At 41.0% G+C, this 19,223-nt stretch overlaps 1 protein-coding gene across 1 annotated transcript in view; it reads right to left on the reverse strand.

Moving 5' to 3' along the window:
* The window catches only part of PPARGC1A (PPARG coactivator 1 alpha), a 94,070-nt gene extending 75,053 nt beyond the window's left edge, over positions 1-19,017 (reverse strand). Inside the window, exons 1-2 of the mRNA XM_058546819.1 lie at positions 18,919-19,017; positions 13,195-13,374 (exon numbers count right to left, since the gene is read on the reverse strand). Coding sequence (XP_058402802.1) covers positions 13,195-13,374; positions 18,919-18,966 — 228 coding nt within the window. The 5' untranslated portion in view covers positions 18,967-19,017. The remainder of the gene's footprint in view (positions 1-13,194; positions 13,375-18,918) is intronic.
* Positions 19,018-19,223: the final 206 nt, after the last annotated feature.

The raw sequence follows: 19,223 nt of genomic DNA on the forward strand, positions 1-19,223 counted from the left end.
AGCCTGTCCATCACGCAGCACTGCTGGAAAGAAAAAGCCATGCTGATGCATGCAGCTCAGAGGAGAGCAGGGTGTCCCCGCTAAGCATGTGCTGGCAAGACACAAGAGGATCCTGACATGAGAACATTTCTGGACAGAATCTGAGCTGGCGAGGATCCGTGGACACCCAGGAGAACTATGTCTGGAATACAGAAGCTCCAACTTCACGTCTGAACAAATGAGAAGGCACCCCGGGGAAGCTTATGTCCTTAGGCCAAGAGTCCATGGAAAAACCAAGGGCATGCCTATAATAGAGGCACTTTTTTCCCTATGTAAGCACCATTCAAAAGCAGAAATAAACTTCTCCGAAAGGACTGGGGAGAAGATATTTAAGCCGGAGTATTACAGGAAGATGAAAGAGATTAAACTGAATAAGGTTCAGTAGAGGTATAATGCTTGGTACCTCCAGAAAGAGGAGGAAAGGGATAGGTAGCATTCTTCCCCGTGCATGCCTCATTCAAAGAACAGGACAGTCCTTGTGTAGGACCATCGCAGGACACAATGAGAAGAAGGCTCCAAGAGACAGAAAAGCCACAGATTCAGGATGTCGCATATAGGCAAAAACCATGTCAGCCCTTCCAGCTCCACTGAAATATCATTCTCAGAAAGAAAGGTCAACAGGCCTAAAATGGTACAAAATGGTTTTCGTCCAAAGGAGCCCCAAATACATTGCCAGGGGTGCAATATTCCAGTCACGTCAGCCTTGCACATGGGTTAAAGAACTTTCTGCTGACAGCCTTGCTCTCTTCCCTTAGGTTGGCCTCCTGTTGTCTTCCCTCAGCAATTCCAATGAGCAAACTGCTGTTTTTCTCAATACACTATGTGTAGGACACCATAAATTCCAGGTCTCCTGATTTCAAATATTCTGTCCCCCTGCCCTGTATTTGTGCGACCCTATTCCTGGGCTCTTGGTTTGGTATAGACTGCCCCAATAGCTAGAAGAAATACTTGCCAGCAAAATTCCATTTCGAGGTGAAGGCATTTCTGAAGACGATAAGTGCACCAGTCCAGAGAAGGGCAGGATTTATCTGTTAGCGATGAGCAGGATAACAGGCAGGTGGAGAAAGTCCTCGCTTTGCTTCCTCTATCAGAGAGCTTATCTCCATGGATTTTAAAGACCTGTCTTCATTACTAGCTATGCACTTTATGGCACACAGACGGCGTGTACTCTTAACCACCATATCCCCAGAAATTGGCAAAGAGATGAGCATGCTAATGGTTGACAATTTTTTTTTCATGATTGGGTAAATAAATCCGTGAGAGAACAGAGGAACTTTTAAAATCCAGAAGAATGAAGAAATGTGATAACTTGCAAAAGTTGGAGACCAAGAGTTTTGGCTGGTAAGTCATTTCTCATATGAGAAAATAATGACCACTCATACTACAAGTGATAGGGCATGAAAAGATTAGTGTTAGTAATAATCCTCGGTAATATTTGCATTCTAAAGCACTGTCCTGAGGTTTTCAAGTTAGCAACTTAACCAGATAAAGGAACATGATTGCAGTTACAGACTGGTATACCTTCCGTCTTCAGGCCATTTGAAGGAAGATGGGGAGGATTGAACACATCCAAGAATTTCTCCAAAGTGAAAAAGTACTTGGCATCAGTTTCTACTCATGCCTCTGGTGCAGGAATATCAGCTACTGTGGAAATGGGTCTTTGCAATTGCTCTCTAGCTGCTGGTGAGTACGTTCCATTTTCTTCCTTTCTCCTTTCAGTAACCGCACATTTGGTTCAATAAGTTCTTTTCTGCATCTCTCTAAATTCTCTATTGTGCGAAAGTTTGACCAAAATGCCCAGCATTCACTATTACCCAGTACTCTGGTAATGAATTAAGAGTTAACTGGGTTACAAATGCAACAAGAAACCTTGCCAGAGTTTGTTAGAGAATTTCATGACAATTAGCACTGATTTGCACTACAAGAATAGAAAAAAAAATTTTTAACTGTTTTAAAGGAAAACAAAAAAAGCTACTCACACATACACAACCCAAAAAAAGCCCTCTAGCACTGGTTGAAAATAATACCATTGGATGACAGAAGAAACACACCAGATTAGTCAATTAGCATTCACCCAAGAAAAGCAAGCACTTTGGAGAGAGGGAAGAAAAGAAACTCATCAACAGTAATATCAGCTTTACAGTAGCGCTGACTGTTTATCTATCCAAAGGAAGTGCTACCTCCCCACTTTTTTGTGACCCTCTCGACAATTCTGGGGAGAAAAAACGTTAGTTCAACATTATCGCAAGCCAGAATATGACTCTATTTGTGTGACAAGTTGACAACATACAATTTCATGCTTGTTGAACTGATCGGTGTTATATATTCACTGTGAATATTATGAAGCCTCACCATTATAAATATGAAACAGTATACACTTATTCAAAATAACTCCAGCAGTGGCAATTTATAGCTTGGTTGTTTGTGTTCTTATGAAGTCCAAATGCCACCTTAAGAAGCTGCAGCGTGCAGAAACAGATGTGCAGTGTGACTGCGACCAAAATGGATTGACGATGACCTATGTGAAAACAGGCTATTACATTTTGGTCTGCGTGGCAGCTGACACTGGTTTGTATTTAGATATGTGACTGTTGGGAACACTGTGTCCTTAAAGCTCTGTTTAAACGTGGGCCAAGACATTTGTCTACTGGACTAATTATTTTACCACCCTTCTATGGCAAGCATCACTTTCTTTTCCTTAAAAAATAAAGAATGTGTATGCACACACACAGGCACACATTTCCACTACACTGTGTAAAGTTACAGCAAGTACTTTAAACCTTGGTCATGTCAGGTGAATGTTGGCAAGGGTTCCGGAATGCCTGCATAACAGGATTGTACCACTTTCTTGATCAGGTGCCTGGGAACCAGGAAAGACCACAAACTATCAAATCAGACGCTGTCCCAACAACTGTTTTTGGTCGGGTTTTTTCCTCCTCTTCTCTCCCTCCCTCTTTCTTTCTCTTAGCAAGCTTCAACCAATTTGCAAGCGTTCGCTTCCACAAGGACAAATTTGGAAGAGTGAAGAACAACACAGTTTATCCAAATGTGGAAGGAAATGAAGGAACCAGGCGCCCTGCTAAAGCTAGATATCAAAAATTTGCATAAATACTTTCCCAACCACAGAGGTGCTGTTCAGAACAAAATAAATTGCTTGTATTGTATGCAAGGGCACCAACCCTGACCAAGTTTGCGGTTGCTTCCCTGCTCATAGTTTCTTAAGCACACCCAGATATTCCTGCTAAGAAGCTCAAGTGAGCTGCCCCTTGTAGGTAGACCTAAAAAGGTAACTGCTTATTTATTATTTCATTTAATTACTTATTTTTAAGTAGACTTTAAAAGGTGACTGTTTCCATACAAGTCTTCAACATCTGTATTTGACTATTAAGAAAAATAAATCCAAAATATTTGAAATACGAATTGTTGCAGGATTCTAGTAATTCTTTTGTTTCCTTTTTGTTTGTTTGTTTGCTTAATATTAAGTAACACCCCTAGCTCTTGTTTTAAGATCTAGTAAAGGATTCAGTGGCCGGAAACCTGGATCTCTTTTTTTTTTTTTTTAAAGATTTTATTTATTTATTTTCCCCCCAAAGCCCCAGTAGATAGTTGCATGTCATAGCTGCACATCCTTCTAGTTGCTGTATGTGGGACGCGGCCTCAGCATGGCGGGAAAAGCAGTGTGTTGGTGCGCACCCGGGATCCGAACCTGGGCCGCCAGAAGCCGAGCGCGCGCACTTAACCGCTAAGCCACGGGGCTGGATCTCTTTTGAAACATTTTAATTATGGTGTTTCGGAAGTTCCTCGTTCTAACAAAGTTTGCTCTCGAAAATCTGCATCTCTTTCTACTTTTCCTGTCACACTAAAGTGAAGGTGTTGTCGATCTGTCCAGTAAATACAACCCACAAGATAACATAATCACATACATTCATTTCTCAGGGACCTTGGCAGTTCTTATCTCCTTGCTTTTATGATCTCTTATGAACAGCCAGGAATAGCAATTTGCAGCCTGTTTGTAAAGCCATCTTAGTCTGAACCTAGCCTTCTCCTCTTTTATCACACGGCGAGATTCTGCAGCTAAATCCCATTTGCCATAGTAAAATTTGCTGTGAGCTCCATTTTAGAATAATGTAAGTATTCTCTGTGCGTATGGAACATATCAAACACGTAATTGTGGGCAATTATCATTTCAATGAAATATTTATTAACGGGAGATGGTTTGTGTGCTTTGCTTAGATTTATTGATATGTTGCCCACTGTACATGTTTAGCCTGAAGCTATATAGCTCATGTTCCTCAGCATCTCAGACAAGCAGCCTGCAGTTGACACAGCTCCGGTTCTTCTGTGTGCTCTGCTCAACTTTATTTTACCATTATATCACCTAGAACATTAAACACAATGCTTGAGTTCTGTGTTAAATCATGATTGTTTCCTATTAAGTCTTCCAAGCTACCCATTTTTATTAACAGTTACTTTATTAAATCCTTAATAACATAGATAGAATAGTTAGCTAATTTGTGTGTTGAGCCATGGATGTTAATTTGTAAACATAATAACATACTGCAATCATTTGCATAATAGCATTTTAATCTTTTTAGTAAAAGCTGTAATTCCCTACAAAGTACACTGCAGTGGAAACTAAGTGACTATTGGTAATAATACAAAAGGCCTTAAAATTCTGATCCTATTATAGTGTTGGAACATACCCAAACTGCTTCCATAATCTCTGAAATGTTACTGTTCTCTGATTTAGGTGTCTGTGTCAAGAATAAAAATGAAGTATAGCTGGTCGCAGTAGACTATTTCCTAAATGTAATTTAGTATTCACTAAGCACCAGTACTTTGCAAATAGCTCTGAGGCTTTCCTTCAAAGTTCAGAGCTCCAGCTCTGCATATTGTGTGAGGAACACCAAGGAACTCACTCTAAACTCAGATGTCCTGAAGGCAGGGCCCTGATAAATCATGCTGATTTGGCACCGGGAAGGGCACCAGCCACCAAGAATTTGGCAACAGAGTCTCCTCCATCCTTCCTGCCCTATCAGCCTCCCTGTACTTCCTTGAACTGACTGCTTCTGACCAGAAGTTTGGGGTAGAATGAGCGAGTAGGGGAAATACTTAACGAAGCTACTTCTGAGGAAAAAAAAAACACAAAAACCTCTATAGGAGCTCAGTCTCTAGAGGCCATTAACACCAATCACAAGACCGGCAAAAAAAAAAAAAAAAAAATGTAGTTGTTTAAAAGTCAGGCCAAGTCATTTTACACAAGATCTGGTAATTCATTAATCCATCTGGCGGCAAACCTTGAATGAATAACTTGCAGTAGTAATGGAGATGGGCAGGTCTACAAAGTATTAGTGTTTAGAATCTGAAACTATGCAAATGATTCAATCATTTTGAAACAGAAGAGGCACAAAAGTATCTCCTATCATCGTTTTGGGACAAATGCTGTAACGGACAAGAAGGCATTTATCTTTGTAAAATTTTGCCCTTGCCAAGAATAAGAGTGTGTATTTCATTGTGTATCTCTCCCCTTCTCCCTTGCTCCCATTCTAGCTACTTGTAATTCAGCATCTTTGGCAGGCTACAGTAAAACACAGTTTCTTGCTTTGCTTTCAAACTATACGTCAGAGAGCACAATCTTGAAAGTAACCTGAGAGGTTAAAGAAGGAAAAAAAAAATGGTCCTTACAAAATTGTTTTATATCACAGGCAATTCATTTTATAAAACCCACAATAAAAGTTTTCATTGCTAAAAGAATAGGCACATAATTATAGGGCCAAATTAACCTTGTTAAAAAGGTGAAGTCTGGAGTAGGGAACAGTGAAAGAACAATTTGGCTCTCCGTTTAACAATGTGGTCTTTAAGGTTCATCTTTTTATCTGCTTTGTGTGTTGATCTCATTCGGAGGTGAGCCATCTGCTGGGCTGTGTTTCCACGACATTGCATACAGATAGGGGGACATGGACAAATAGACACAGCATATGTATAAGGTTACTACACAAGCACACACAGTTGCTATACAAATAGATGGTTTGTCCAACGCAGCATCCTGAATCTTGATTACTTTAACCTAGACTAATATCTTTGAAGTAAATCTAAGAGGCAATGAGCCAATTTTTCCTGATTCCTCTCCAAGTTTTCCTCCTTGTGAATGTGGGTATCCACTTTTCTGGCCCCCAAAATATCCAGGTGGAATAATTTTTAGTTAAATGACCCACTTGAGAGTCTAGGAGGTGGGAAAAGCCTAAGATATGCCGGTAAAATGGCTTACCTCCTTCTTGGAATACCCAGAGTATCTGACATGAAATAGTTGGTCTCTAACTGAAAAAACACAAAATAGTACGTTCTACAATCATTGTGCCTAATTAAACATATAGATTCTCACTTTCCAAATTGCAAATGGCTAAGAACTGGATCGACTTCCATGAAAAACAGCAGCCAACCTCATCTCTTGTAACCACAACTTAGATTAACAAAAGCAACCACCAGGAAAGTTAGTGGTGGTGAAAGATGGTCATGTAACTGGCATCCTGTGACTTACTATTTATTGGGTAGGGGTTGATGCCAAAAGACATAGCCCTGTGGGTCAGAACTCCTGAGCCATACTTTTCCAGTGGTCAGCATAATGGCAGGGAGGAAATAGGGTGACAAACCAGATGTTCCCAAGATAAGGCAGATGTTATCAAGGCAAGAAGTCTAAAATAGTCTTTAACTGAGGTGTGTAGATGCACAACACACACACACAACCACACACACATACACACACACACAGGAACAACACTATTTAGTCTCCCTGCAAGATAAGCTGACAGTAGAAGTTGAAAATAAATCAGCACACAGGCTGGGTCAGATTGTTGCGTCCTGATTTGTGACTCTCCAAGATGAACATCTAACTGATTTATACCTAGAATTTGGAATTTTGTGGTAGACTACAAATGCAAAGATAAGTACAGCATAAATTTTTAAAATACTCCATAAGTCTCCATGAGTTTCAACATTCTTCAATGTTCTTATGTTACAGCCAATTATCTCCCCACTTAAATGGCTATTATTTTCTTCCTTGAAGTCTGTGTTCTCCGTAAGTGTCATTACCAAGTGTGGCAAAAATCTGGTTGTGGGCTGTAAATTTAATTTAAATGACAAACACTTATTGATTGCAAATTGGAAATTCTGAAAATCTTGAAGAAGCAATTATTGTAAATTAATTCAGTCTCTCCACATAACAAAGAAGAATTTATTCTCCTGATGATTAAATTAAGGTGAGGTTGTTTTGACATACATTTTTTTCTCTGTTTGTTTTGTTGACATTCCAAGAGGTTTGCCATTCATAGAAAAGTCTGTCTGACCACGGGCACAGTCAGAAGCAGGAATTCATTACCATGGAAGGCTGCAGAATTTCCTCCAAGGAGACAAGTGACAAAAAGCAGACACCACGCAAATTTGTGGATTGGGTTAAATATGTTCTGCCCCTGAGGCAGCAGGGAGATGGAGAGCCCCTTTGTAAAATGACTCACAAGTCTAAGAAAGTACTTCAGCTCCTAAAGGTGAGGAGAAACTTAACCAGGAAGATTGCCATGAAGTTCTGATTCTCATTGGAATATTTTTGAGTTAGCATTCTTTGCCACCTCCCTGTCTAACCTAACTCATATTCATCAGACCTGATGGAATTTTCCTTCAAGGTGCTCCAAATCTTTGTTCCCTGGACACCATCCCCTCTGCTGTCACCTTGTCCCTTCCCTGCACCTGCCTCACATGGGGTTTGGAATGCAGCAGGGCCTGCTGTCAGATTTCCCCTACTTGCCGTTTGTCCATAGCTCTTACAACTCTTAGAACTAGCACTCTTAAATACCATCTCCACTACGTCGCTCTCCTGCTAAAAATCTTCAATAGCACCCTAATTCCTACTAAGAAAACTCTAAACACTTCCAACTGGGTTCTCATGGTCTGCCATAATTTTGTACCCACCCTAAATCCAAACTTACTTCTCCTACTCCTGTGTTCCCATCAATATGTATTTTACTTGGAGTAAACCAAGCTCCTTACCTCCATACTCCTTCTATGAAAACACTGCACTCTTATTCTCTTATTAGCCTTGGTGATGTTATTCTTGCTGATTCCCTTCTCAGCTAGGATACACACACACTCACACACACATATGTATGTATATACGCGTACATACAGTCTTGCAATATTTGCCAATTGCTAATAGATATATAATATATAACCCTATGTATATAAATATACATGTACATGTATACATGAATATACATGGTCTTACACTGTTTTCTAGTTTCTAATCATATCAACATACACATATATACGTCTATATGTATACACAGTCTTGCATTGTTTGCTAATTGTTTCAGAGTTCTTCATTTGGCCTCCCAAACTAGATTTAAAGTTCTTTAGGAAGTATCTTTTGTGCTTTATATGTAATCTTCACGTTACCTAACAGTTCACACCATCAATAAATACACGATGGTCAATTTATTCATTATGCTGCAAATATTTATTGAGTACTTTCTGCTGTTTTCTAAGAAAATGTCTAGAAAAACTTTAGTGAGCAAGATAAGCGGGTTCCCTGCTCCCAAAATGTTCACTGTCTTATGAATAGCCAAGATCTGTTTTTTTAACTTTTTGATAAGTACAATATATGCCCATTTTAGAAAAATTTAGAACATAACTGGAAAGTCAAAAGAAGAAATGTAGGGGCCGGCCCGGTGGCGCAAGCGGTTGGGTGCACGCGCTCCGCTGCGGCGGCCCGGGGTTCGCTAGTTCGGATCCCGGGCGCGCACCGACGCACTGCTTGGTAAGCCATGCTGTGGCGGCGTCCCATATAAAGTGGAGGAAGATGGGCACGGATGTTGGCCCAGGGCCGTCTTCCTCAGCAAAAAAAGAGGAGGATTGGCGGGTGTTAGCTCAGGGCTGATCTCCTCACAAAAAAAAAAAAAAAAATAAGAACTGTAAAATCATCTATATTCCCACCAGAATGATCAAGTGTTCTCGAAGGCTTCCACCCACCATTCCTTTGGTGGCAGGACATATATAGCAGGACACCTTGCAGACAGACAACAGGAACCAGTCCCCCCTTTTTCTCCTGCAAAATTTCAGAGCATCAGACTTACTGAGAGTTCCAATAATTACCCAACATGAATGCTGGTTACAGCTGTGAGCCCTTCTCTCCCCATTAGCAGAGGCAGCCTCAGAATATATTACAAGTAAAGACCTAGAGACAACTACATTCTCACTCTCCATGTTCTAAAGAACCCCAAGTGGCTGCATTCAGAAGTAACAGATGAATGAACGAAAGATGCCCATTCAGTTGTATCACAGAGGCATTAAAGCAGATATTAAAATAAAGCAGAGACAAGGTGGCCCACAGTGACCCAGAAGGGCCAATGTGCTCTTTAAACTAACCCCTGGCCACCCATCTTTACACAATGCCATGTTGTAAAAGTAGTCCTTTATTCTCCTCCTTCAAACAATGCACAAAGGCAAAGAGGGAAGGAAGTTATGTTGCAATATTCTGAAACATAAATCTTGCTACCAGCCCGTCCAGGGACAGCATCCTGTTTTCCTGACACATGGATCAGAATCACTGGAGGCTGCACCTATAGGCCTTGTGTCTTGTTTTCCTAAGTGGCTTCTGAATCATAGCTGGTCACCTGCATTTACACATCCAAACGTAGGTTGTGCAAAGATCGTTGTTTGTGTGTCCAGTTATTCAACCAACCTGTACAATTGCGTGTTGGCCCAACTTGTTCCCACTCAGGAATTCACTCTTTCCCAAATTGTGACATTCGATTTCATTCTTTTTTTTTCCTTCTAAAGTCCAATAAAAATTAAACTTAGATTCAAAATGTATGGAAGAGGCCAAAGGAAGAAATATCTATTTACTCGCAACGTTTTAACATTCTGCTATGCTTTCTGTAGCTCTTAATACTCCTTTCTTTCTGCTTTGATTAGAATTCAGAAACCCAGTGGCCAGTTTCCAGTGGTATCATCCATGTGCTACTTGAGTCAGGGGCAAGTCTTTAACGACTCAGTGCCTTATTTTATTCTGGGAATCTGAGGTAAATGATGTTTGTTATTGGCAGATCAGAGGTGGCAGAGACCGTGACTATTTGGCTTGCTCAAGTACAAGGCCTTCACAAATGTGATGAGGCAGGGCTTTGAGAACTGGAAGAAAGCGAGCAGGGGTGAAAGTCCACTGTGAGAGGTTTAAAGGCACAGGCTCTGGGAAAGGACTTCAGGGAAATGCAGCTTCGGTGGAAGCCACACAAAGCCGAGGCCATTCAAAGGTTATTTTGCTGCATTTGGACCTTCTTCACAGGGAAAGACACAGTTTTAGAATTCCACCTATGCTCAAAACACACTTTTTTTCCTTTACAGAAAAAATGTCTGAGTTTAACGCTAGAGGGCAAAGAGTAGAGGCATCTTTGCTGTATGCAAATGCTCAGGAAGCTGCCACTGGTTGTTAACAGTGTTGCCACATAAGTCCTTAGCCTTTGCATAGACAAAGAAGAATGGGTTTTGTGACAGCAGAGAAAACTGATACGGAGACTTATCTAAACAGTCACTTTTGCTGTCTGTCACGAAGAGAATTCCTGACATATAGTCCCGAGGCCCTGGGCATCTCGACAATTTTATATGGCTTCTGAGTCTTCATATCCTGTATCTTAACTATATTTTCTCTCAAAAAGCTGACCAATTCAACTTTAGTGTTTTATAAAGGGGAATTTCAGGGACTTTTTTAAAGCAAGGTTTCTCAACCTCAGCACTATTGTCATTGGGGGCCAAATAGTTCTTTGTCATCTGGGGCTGTCCTGTGCCTTACAGGATATTTAGCAACTGTCCTCAGTCTCCCAGCTTCTAAATGCCAGTAGCATCCTTTTGCCCCTACTCCTAACAATCAAACATATCTCCAGACATTGCTAAATGTCCCCTGGGGGACAAAATTGCCTTTGGTTGAGAGTCACTAGTTTAAAATGACCAAATGAGAGATTAAATTAAATGAACCTCGTGTTTTAGAGCATTGAAAACAATTCTACCAGTGGGAGAAAGTTATATAGGGAAACAAAACCGGTGTCTTTGCGTAGATTAAGCATCTATATGTAACTAACTAGCTGCTGAACCAAGACTCCGGAAGGTGTAAATGAGAAGTACCTCACGCAAAGGCTGCAACACGAAATACGGGGGCACAAGGTCATGGAGAAAGTTGTCTCTTTTGAAACAAGCCCACCAGGGAGGTATTGACTACCACACCAACTCCCCCCGCCTGTTAGTTATTCCGTAACCATCATCTACAAAATGCATGGCGTTCACCCAATACGGAATAGCCGATTTTTAGATAAGAGGTCTATACAGATGGACATTTTTTAAAGTACTGTTTATTTAATGCAGCATGACTTAAAATGGGCCTGTAACCTGACAAGTGTACTGAATGAGGAATGTTCAATTTACCAGTTCTAACCAGCCAAGTCCTCACATGAACTTTCTAAGACCCGGCTGAGAAGCCTGGGAAAGTGTAACTAACCACAAACCTCCAGTGTTTCCTCCACCTCATTCCTTCTCTCCAGCCCTCACTCCACTACCTTAGGCACTCTTCTCAGACCCACTTAGTGCTCCAGACGTATTGTAAAATCTTAGCCATCGGCAGAACCTACAGCCACCTCAGCTCACCAGCTCTCCCCGCTCCCATGTCAACCAACACTGAAAGGAAAGATTCTGTTCTATTTTTAAATATATTGAGCAAAGAAGCAGCTTGATATGTCTTTGTAAAGGATGGCTGTCACCTAAATTCACTGTTATTCTATTTTTATCAATGATATAGACTTTGGACTCAGATCAATTTGAGGTTCAAGTCTCAGTTCTTTATTTGTCAACTGTGTGATTTGGTGAAAATCACTTAACCTGAGACTCAGTGTCTGCCTATGTAAAATGAGAATGATAATAATAGTACCTAAATAATAGGTTGTTTTGAGGGATGAGTGAGATGACATACGTAAAGACAAGTGCTCCAAAATGTTGGCCATTGTTGTTATTACTATTATTGTTATTAACATTGCTATAGTCATCATTCACTCATTATTCAACAAACATTTATTCAACACCTTCTGTGTGCTGGAAAAACACAGTAAATATTGTAAAATTGGTTTTCTTAATGACTCAATAAACATTTATTCAGTGCCTTTTATGTGCTGGGTGCTGGAAAAACTCAATAAATATTGTAAAATTGGCTTTCTTAATGACTCAAGATTTCAACCAAATAACACTGAAGTATAAGAAATGTCTCTGCTGGTGGATAAGAAATACATTTACTGTGCTTTGTGTGGAGCTTGGCACATAGTGGGCAGAAAATGTTAGATGATGATGATGGCGCTGGTTGTGAAATTGAAAACTATTTGATTTGACAATCTTTATTCAATTCATTTGACAGAGTACTCACTTCATGCTTGTCCCTGTAAGAAACCATTTATTTTCAAGTAAATGAGTCCTGATCTTGTGAGAAAGAACTTCTTTTCTCAAAGTAACACTTTAATAGTAGTAGATTAACATTCTTTATTATAGGGTAGGCTTATAATTAGAGTCTAGAGTCTAGAAGATAATTCTCATTACCGAAAGGTAAATGAATTTTGACGAATTTATAAGTAAACATTAAAGTAGTTGGGTTTAGAAGTTTCCATAGTATAGAGAAATCAGAGGTATGATCAAAAACATAATAATAATAATAACTGCTCACTTACTTCGTAAAACAAATAAAGGTAGACATCTAACTCCTTGGTTAAAAAGAAATGCATTCTTTTACATTTTATACTAATTTATATTAGGCATCATTTTCTGTGGGAAATAGGAATAAACAGGTTTAGACTTTTGTTCTTCTTTGTCCCTAATTCTTTCACAATCCCTTAGTATTTCAACACAGTTTAACGTACTCTGTTGCTGGTTCCTAGCCCCTTAATTCTGAAGAAAAAAAAAAAGAAAATCATTGGTTTTCCAAACATTGTTTTTCACAAAATAAGAAGTACCTAACTGTGGTAAAAAGTCTTTTGACGACAGCAAAGTAAGAATCCATTGCAGTTTCAGGCCAATAATCATGTTAGTGTGGCCTAAGCCAAGTTCAACGAGAAATTAATTTTCACCAAGGGATGTCCTTACCTCAAATATGTTTGAAGGCTCATTGTTGTACTGATTGGATATTATTTCTGATTGGTCACTGCACCACTTGAGTCCACCCAGAAAGCTGTCTGTATCCAAGTCGTTCACGTCTAGTTCGGAAAGGTCAAGTTCAGGAAGATCTGGGCAAAGAGGCTGGTCTTCACCAACCAGAGCAGCACACTGCAGGAGGCAGGGGGGGAAAAAACTTTCATTAACTGCAGGAATTTATTAAACTGCAATAGCATGTGATGGGAATTAAGCCTGGTTAACTCAACGACACTATCAAAGCTGGTTTCCAGGGTTTTAGTCACCAGAAAAAACATCCTAAATTTTTTTACTCACTTTGCCTCCAAAGGACACTTCACCTGATCCATTCTATCCAAAATTCTATCCTCAATTCTTCATGGTAAATGCCATGAAGCCTTCCCCGATTTTTCAGAAACGGAAGCCTTCCCTGATTTTTTTTCTTTTTTTCAGAAATCAACTGGATTTGTTTGCACCTCTTTGATAGTTAGCAGTTACCAAGTCACAAATTGTCCTCTGGTTTACTATATGCAAAATTTCTCTCTACTTTTTTTTTTTTTTGCAGGAGAAGATTCGCCCTAAGCTAACATCTATTGCTAATCTTCCTCCTTTTTTCTTCCTTTCCGCCCACAAAGCCCCAGTGCATAGTTGTGTATAGTTGTAAGTTCTTCTGTTTCTTCTATGTGAGCCCCTGCCACAGCATGGTTACTGACAGATGAGTGGTGTGGTTCCACACTTGGGAACCGAACCCGGGCCACCAAAGCGGAGCACGCTGAACTTTAACTGCTAGGCCATCAGAGATGGCTCAAATTTCACTCTACTTTTAAAGTATAATCCCTTTGAGAGAAAGGTCCAAATTTGATTTTAGCTTGGAATTGTCATCACACATAATAGAGACGAAATAAACAATCGCTAAATGAAAAATAGAACACAGGAACTATACTAGGAAAACTTTCTCCATTTACGTTCCTTTTAACCATTATAATCCATATACTTCATCTAGCAACTAATGATGCAAAGTCTTTTAACTTGGTTCTCTTGATTTGTTATTTAAATCTTTTAGTCTTACTTGACTTTTCACGAGCTTCTGAATTTCATCTCAAACAGGTCAAAAGCAAGTTCCTTGAGATGAAGGACAAAAATCACATTTTTTCCTATATGATCTTTATATCTTTCACTATGCATAACTTGCAAGTCATGTGTGTTGGTGTGTGTGTGTGTATGTGTAGGATTGGGAACACCTGATGTCTGGAAAGAAAAACCACTACAGCACACCACAACTATATTTTTTCATCACTTAACGTGTTCCTAAACTATGCTCTAAGAGAATTCAAAAGAACTATTTTTCTTTGGCATTTTAAAATAATTTCAATATATTGAGAGGTTTAAAATATTCTATACCGTGGCTGGGCTGCTTGTCACCAAGGCTATTTTATTTTATTATTATTTTTGTGTGTGTGTGTGAGGAAGATTGGCCCTGAGCTAACATCTGCCAATCCTCCTCTTTTTACTGAGGAAGACTAGCCCTGGGCTAACATCCATGCCCATCTTCCTCTACTTTATATGGGATGCCGCCACAGCATGGCTCGACAAGCAGTGCGTCGGTGCGCGCCCAGGATCCGAACCGGCGAACCCCGGGCCGCCACAGCAAAGCACACGCCCTTAACCGCTTGCGCCACTGGGCCGGCCCCTCAAGGCTGTTTTAGATTGGCATAGTCTTTCACCTCCTTGCATGGGGTAGGTGGTCTTTTAATTGTCCCATACTGAGGCCTTTTGAGGAAAGTGGACCTCCTTACCAATGGTGTAGTCTTCTAACTTGGAATTGGCTATCTAACTGCTGATTCCTCACTGCCTACCGTGAAGAACCCTGCAGAAACTTCCTATTGCAGGGGCCTGGGGATGCCAAAGCTATAAGGACTTTATCCACCTGCAAGCCAAGGTGTCTAAATCAGCAGGAACACACTCTGAAGTGGCACCCTCGTGGCCCTACCTTCCAAGGTCAGGAGAGATGCTGTGGAGGTGTTCACATCCAGGCAGCAGTTGGGCATGAAGCTGGAGATCCTGCTTGACACTTAGATTTTGAATAAAATAAGTTTCATGCAGATTTTTTTTCTGAAGCACCCCTGTCATCCCTGGCGGGCTACAATACATGGGTCATATGCAGCAGCGTGATCATAAGCACCATGCTGAGAAGTAGGTACGGGGTAATGGAGTCAGCAGTTGGTAAGGGGAGTCTGCGAGGAACCTGAACATCCCTGTAGTTTTTCCTTAAAACCACCAGGCCCCAGAGAGCTCCCAAACTGCAGGCACAAAGGCAATGCAAAGAAAGGGCAGTCCTCTCCATCTAAACTCTTCCCTTATCATTTTATGGGTCTTTCCTTTTTTATTATCCGAGTTAGCCCAAAGTTACAGATTGGTATGCTTGACCAGGTTTATAAGTAAGCGGAGGCTGGGCTGATGAGGAGGTTTTGTTCTGGTACAATGTCCGTGCTTCGTTATGGGTGTAACACTTCCCAGTCTCCATACTTGCCCACCCAGCTTATCCCCGCACAAACACGCTGTGTTAACTCCTCCACCACACGACCACTTCAGAGACAAGGGGATAACTTTTTCGATGGTGCAAAACCACTAGAATTTCATTGGGAGATGGTCCTTATCTTAAAAAAAAAAAAAAAAAGCATAAACAACAACAAATAAAAATGAGTTAGAAAATGTAGGATCTCTATATCTGGCTTAAGTTCCTGTTGTGAAGTGCATAACTTGGAAACCACATTTTGGAATGCTGAAATGTTCTACCGACTAGCGAACAACTTCTTGCTGTCTCTCTCTCTTTAACTGCCCTTACTCGGCCTAGCTTCTTCAACACCCCTTAATCTTTCAGAAATATGTATTTTTCAGTAACTTTTGAAAACCGTTGAAAAAACTGGATCAATTGTTTTGTATTTGACTATGCTGTAATTCACATATTTCTTTCCTCTCCTTTCCTGTCTCCCTCCTTCCCTCTCTCTCGTTTCTGCTTTTGTTATGGTTGAAAAATGTGCATGTGCTCTTGCCAACGTTGACATGCTAATAAAATCAGTGCTTCTGAATGTGGCATTATCCTGATAATCTAAAACACATTAGTGGTAGCAAGTGTTCCTGTTATTAATTTATATTTGGCCTTTGGATGATGCCAGACTTAACAGTCCGAGCCCTGTAACTGTCCTCATCTGACATGCTGATATTTACTGCTTCCCCATACATCTGTAACAGGTGTGCTTTATTGCAATTACAGAGACACATTCTACTGGTTCTTTGCAACTATGACAGCTATTTCACAAGCGTAGCCTTAATTTTATAATAAGATTTAAGAGGATAAAGCAGTCACTAAACACAAAAGGCTAATTATTGTACACTATTTCACCCCAACAGACTTTTCTCTTAGTTAAGGAGCAGACAATAAATTAGCTTAACTGCACTGATGATAATGAATCATTATAATTAAGTATAATTCTCTATTAACCTTTTGGAGATTTTTGTGCCATTGATGGTAAATTTTAAAGAGAGAGAGAAGAAAGAGTGGACTTGGCCGTATTAATTATATTAATGAAAAAAGAATCTCACTTCTTAAAAAAAAATAGTCAAGACAGAGGGAAGGGGTGGGGTGGGGGGCAGTAAAGAATGACAGTCTTGGTGGAGTGCATGTCATGTGAATGGTCTCTATCAATCTTAGTAACCTTGTTGCACATCACCTTCATTAAACTGTGAAACACTGGAGAGTGAGTGGCTATAGTGATATAGGCCTTTATTAACCAATGTGCTGTCCTGTCATTATGTGCAAAAGGGCACACGACGCTTTAGGATGACAGCAAACATTAACGATTCCAAAAACGAAAGCTGCCTCAGCTACCTGCTGCTCCTAATATTTTAGACCTGCGGAGGTGATTCCCAGAGCTGCCGCCGCGAAGGCTGGGCTCCCGGCCGCCTGCTGCCTCCAGAGCAACAGAGAGGCGACTGGCCAGTCTCAGCCGACCAACAACTCAATCCACGGCTGGACGATTAGCCCGAGACCTCACCTCCTTAAGAAAAAAATTAAAAGGCCACTGTTCTAACTGCTTCTGGTGCTTATGTGAAAATGACTGCCAGAATTCCAATGATTAAAAGAAGTCTTCCATATTTCCATATGATCTAGTTCCTCATTCAACTCCTAGCAGCATCAGGAATAATACATGATGGAAAAACGAAACTACAGCAGCTGAGACCCAGAGCCAGCCAGGCGATCACCGACAGGACGCTCCAGCTACTGGAAGACAATTAGGACTTTGAAGCCACTTGCAACCCGGACTCATAATAGCTACAGGACATATGAATTATCCATATCTATTCCGCCTTACTGAGAAATCACAACACGAGAAGAACAATTACAATCCGCAAATAGACCTTCCAAGGAAAGAGAGGGCACACGGAGCCAACATTTGCAAACCCAGCAAAGAGTTAAGAATCCAGGGTATGCCTCGCTAGATAGGAAAAATGCATTCGCCGACAGCCTCAGCCAAATTATTTTCACTTTAGATGTGTATCGCGGCACCACATGGACATCTTATTTAATCAAATCACGTGTGGCACTTGATCCTCCCCCTTACCCTACGTGCCCCCAGCCACCCAGAGGAAGCACTCGCAGTCCTCTGCCAGATTCATTGTTCGCTGCTCAGATCCTCCGTGCAAGTCAATTCGGGTCCATCTCACCAGAGTCCACAGAAAGTTTCGCTTGTTTTCCAAGTTGCCCAAACTTTCCGAGAACATTCCATTGTGTTGAAGGCAAACACGCCGAGGTCCTCTGTCCCCCTGCTAGTCACTCTAGACTCCAGAGATGACGAGGAAACAGCTTGCTTTTTTTCCCCCTGTATGAATTGTAGCCGGCAGAGACTGTGGAATTGATGTATTGCCGTCTATTTTTACACAAGCAGCGAGCAGCTCCACACACAGTCCTGCATAAACTCTATTCTCTCTCGGCTTCAGGCAGCTCTCCGTGGTACAGCGAGATTTAACCATTAGCTTCCCTGCCACCGACGCTAATGGAAACCCTTGCACGGTAAGGTATATGTTTTTAATTTGCTCGCCAAATCTTTCAACCACCTATAGGAGTGTGAAAGGAACCAGCTTCGTGGTTTCGTGTTCTGTGGGAAAAGCAATCTAAAATAGCCCACCAGGATTATTTAGGATTTTGTGAGTGCTCTGTCTGATGAACAGAGAGAGGGGAAAAAAAATCCAGACTACAGTCAAAACTGACTATATTTGAGCACATCCATTTTAATATTTTTATCTTCATCTTATTATAAATAGAAATGGCATTTTTCCAACCAGGCCACTAAACACCACTGGAAAGACTTCAGCTTCTGATTCATATCAATATCTTAGAGCATAAATATTGCATATGAGGAGAAACAGAGCCAATGGCACATGGAAAGAGTTTCTAACTGCAACAGATACTGATGACAGCAGCTAAGCTTTGATTTGCTCAAGGCATCTCAGAGCCACCTTAAAATAGCAAACTTATTGGAGTTAAGATAAGATTGAGATTCTCTCCCAAAAGCTCCTGCCTGGGCTACTTTTCTATCTCCCTCTCCTCGCCCAAGCCCTTCCCCCCTTACAGGAATAATTGCATCGCGAGGGAAGCTTCAGTCCTGGCTGCAATGCCGAGCGAGCCCAGTCCCAGCTCACCTCGATGTCACTCCATACAGAGTCCTGGTTGCACATGTCCCACGCCATCCAGCTCCTGAATGACGCCAGTCAAGCTTTTTCAACTCCAATTCACAGTGACACAGAGCACACACTCATGCAGGCAACCAGCCCCTTACTGAGAGTGAACTGAAGGCACCTGTCTTACTACAGTCCCCAGTCACATGACAAAGCTATTAAAAAGTAGGCTGGGCTGTCACTCACCCAGCCTCCCTTCTCCTGTGCAGCTTGCTGCTCAAACTCGTGACGTCACTCAAAGGCAGCCCTCTGCCTCAGTGAAGTAACGC

This window comes from Diceros bicornis, chromosome 8 (genome assembly GCF_020826845.1).
Source record: "Diceros bicornis minor isolate mBicDic1 chromosome 8, mDicBic1.mat.cur, whole genome shotgun sequence".
In the NCBI taxonomy this organism is placed as follows: Eukaryota; Metazoa; Chordata; class Mammalia; order Perissodactyla; family Rhinocerotidae; genus Diceros; species Diceros bicornis.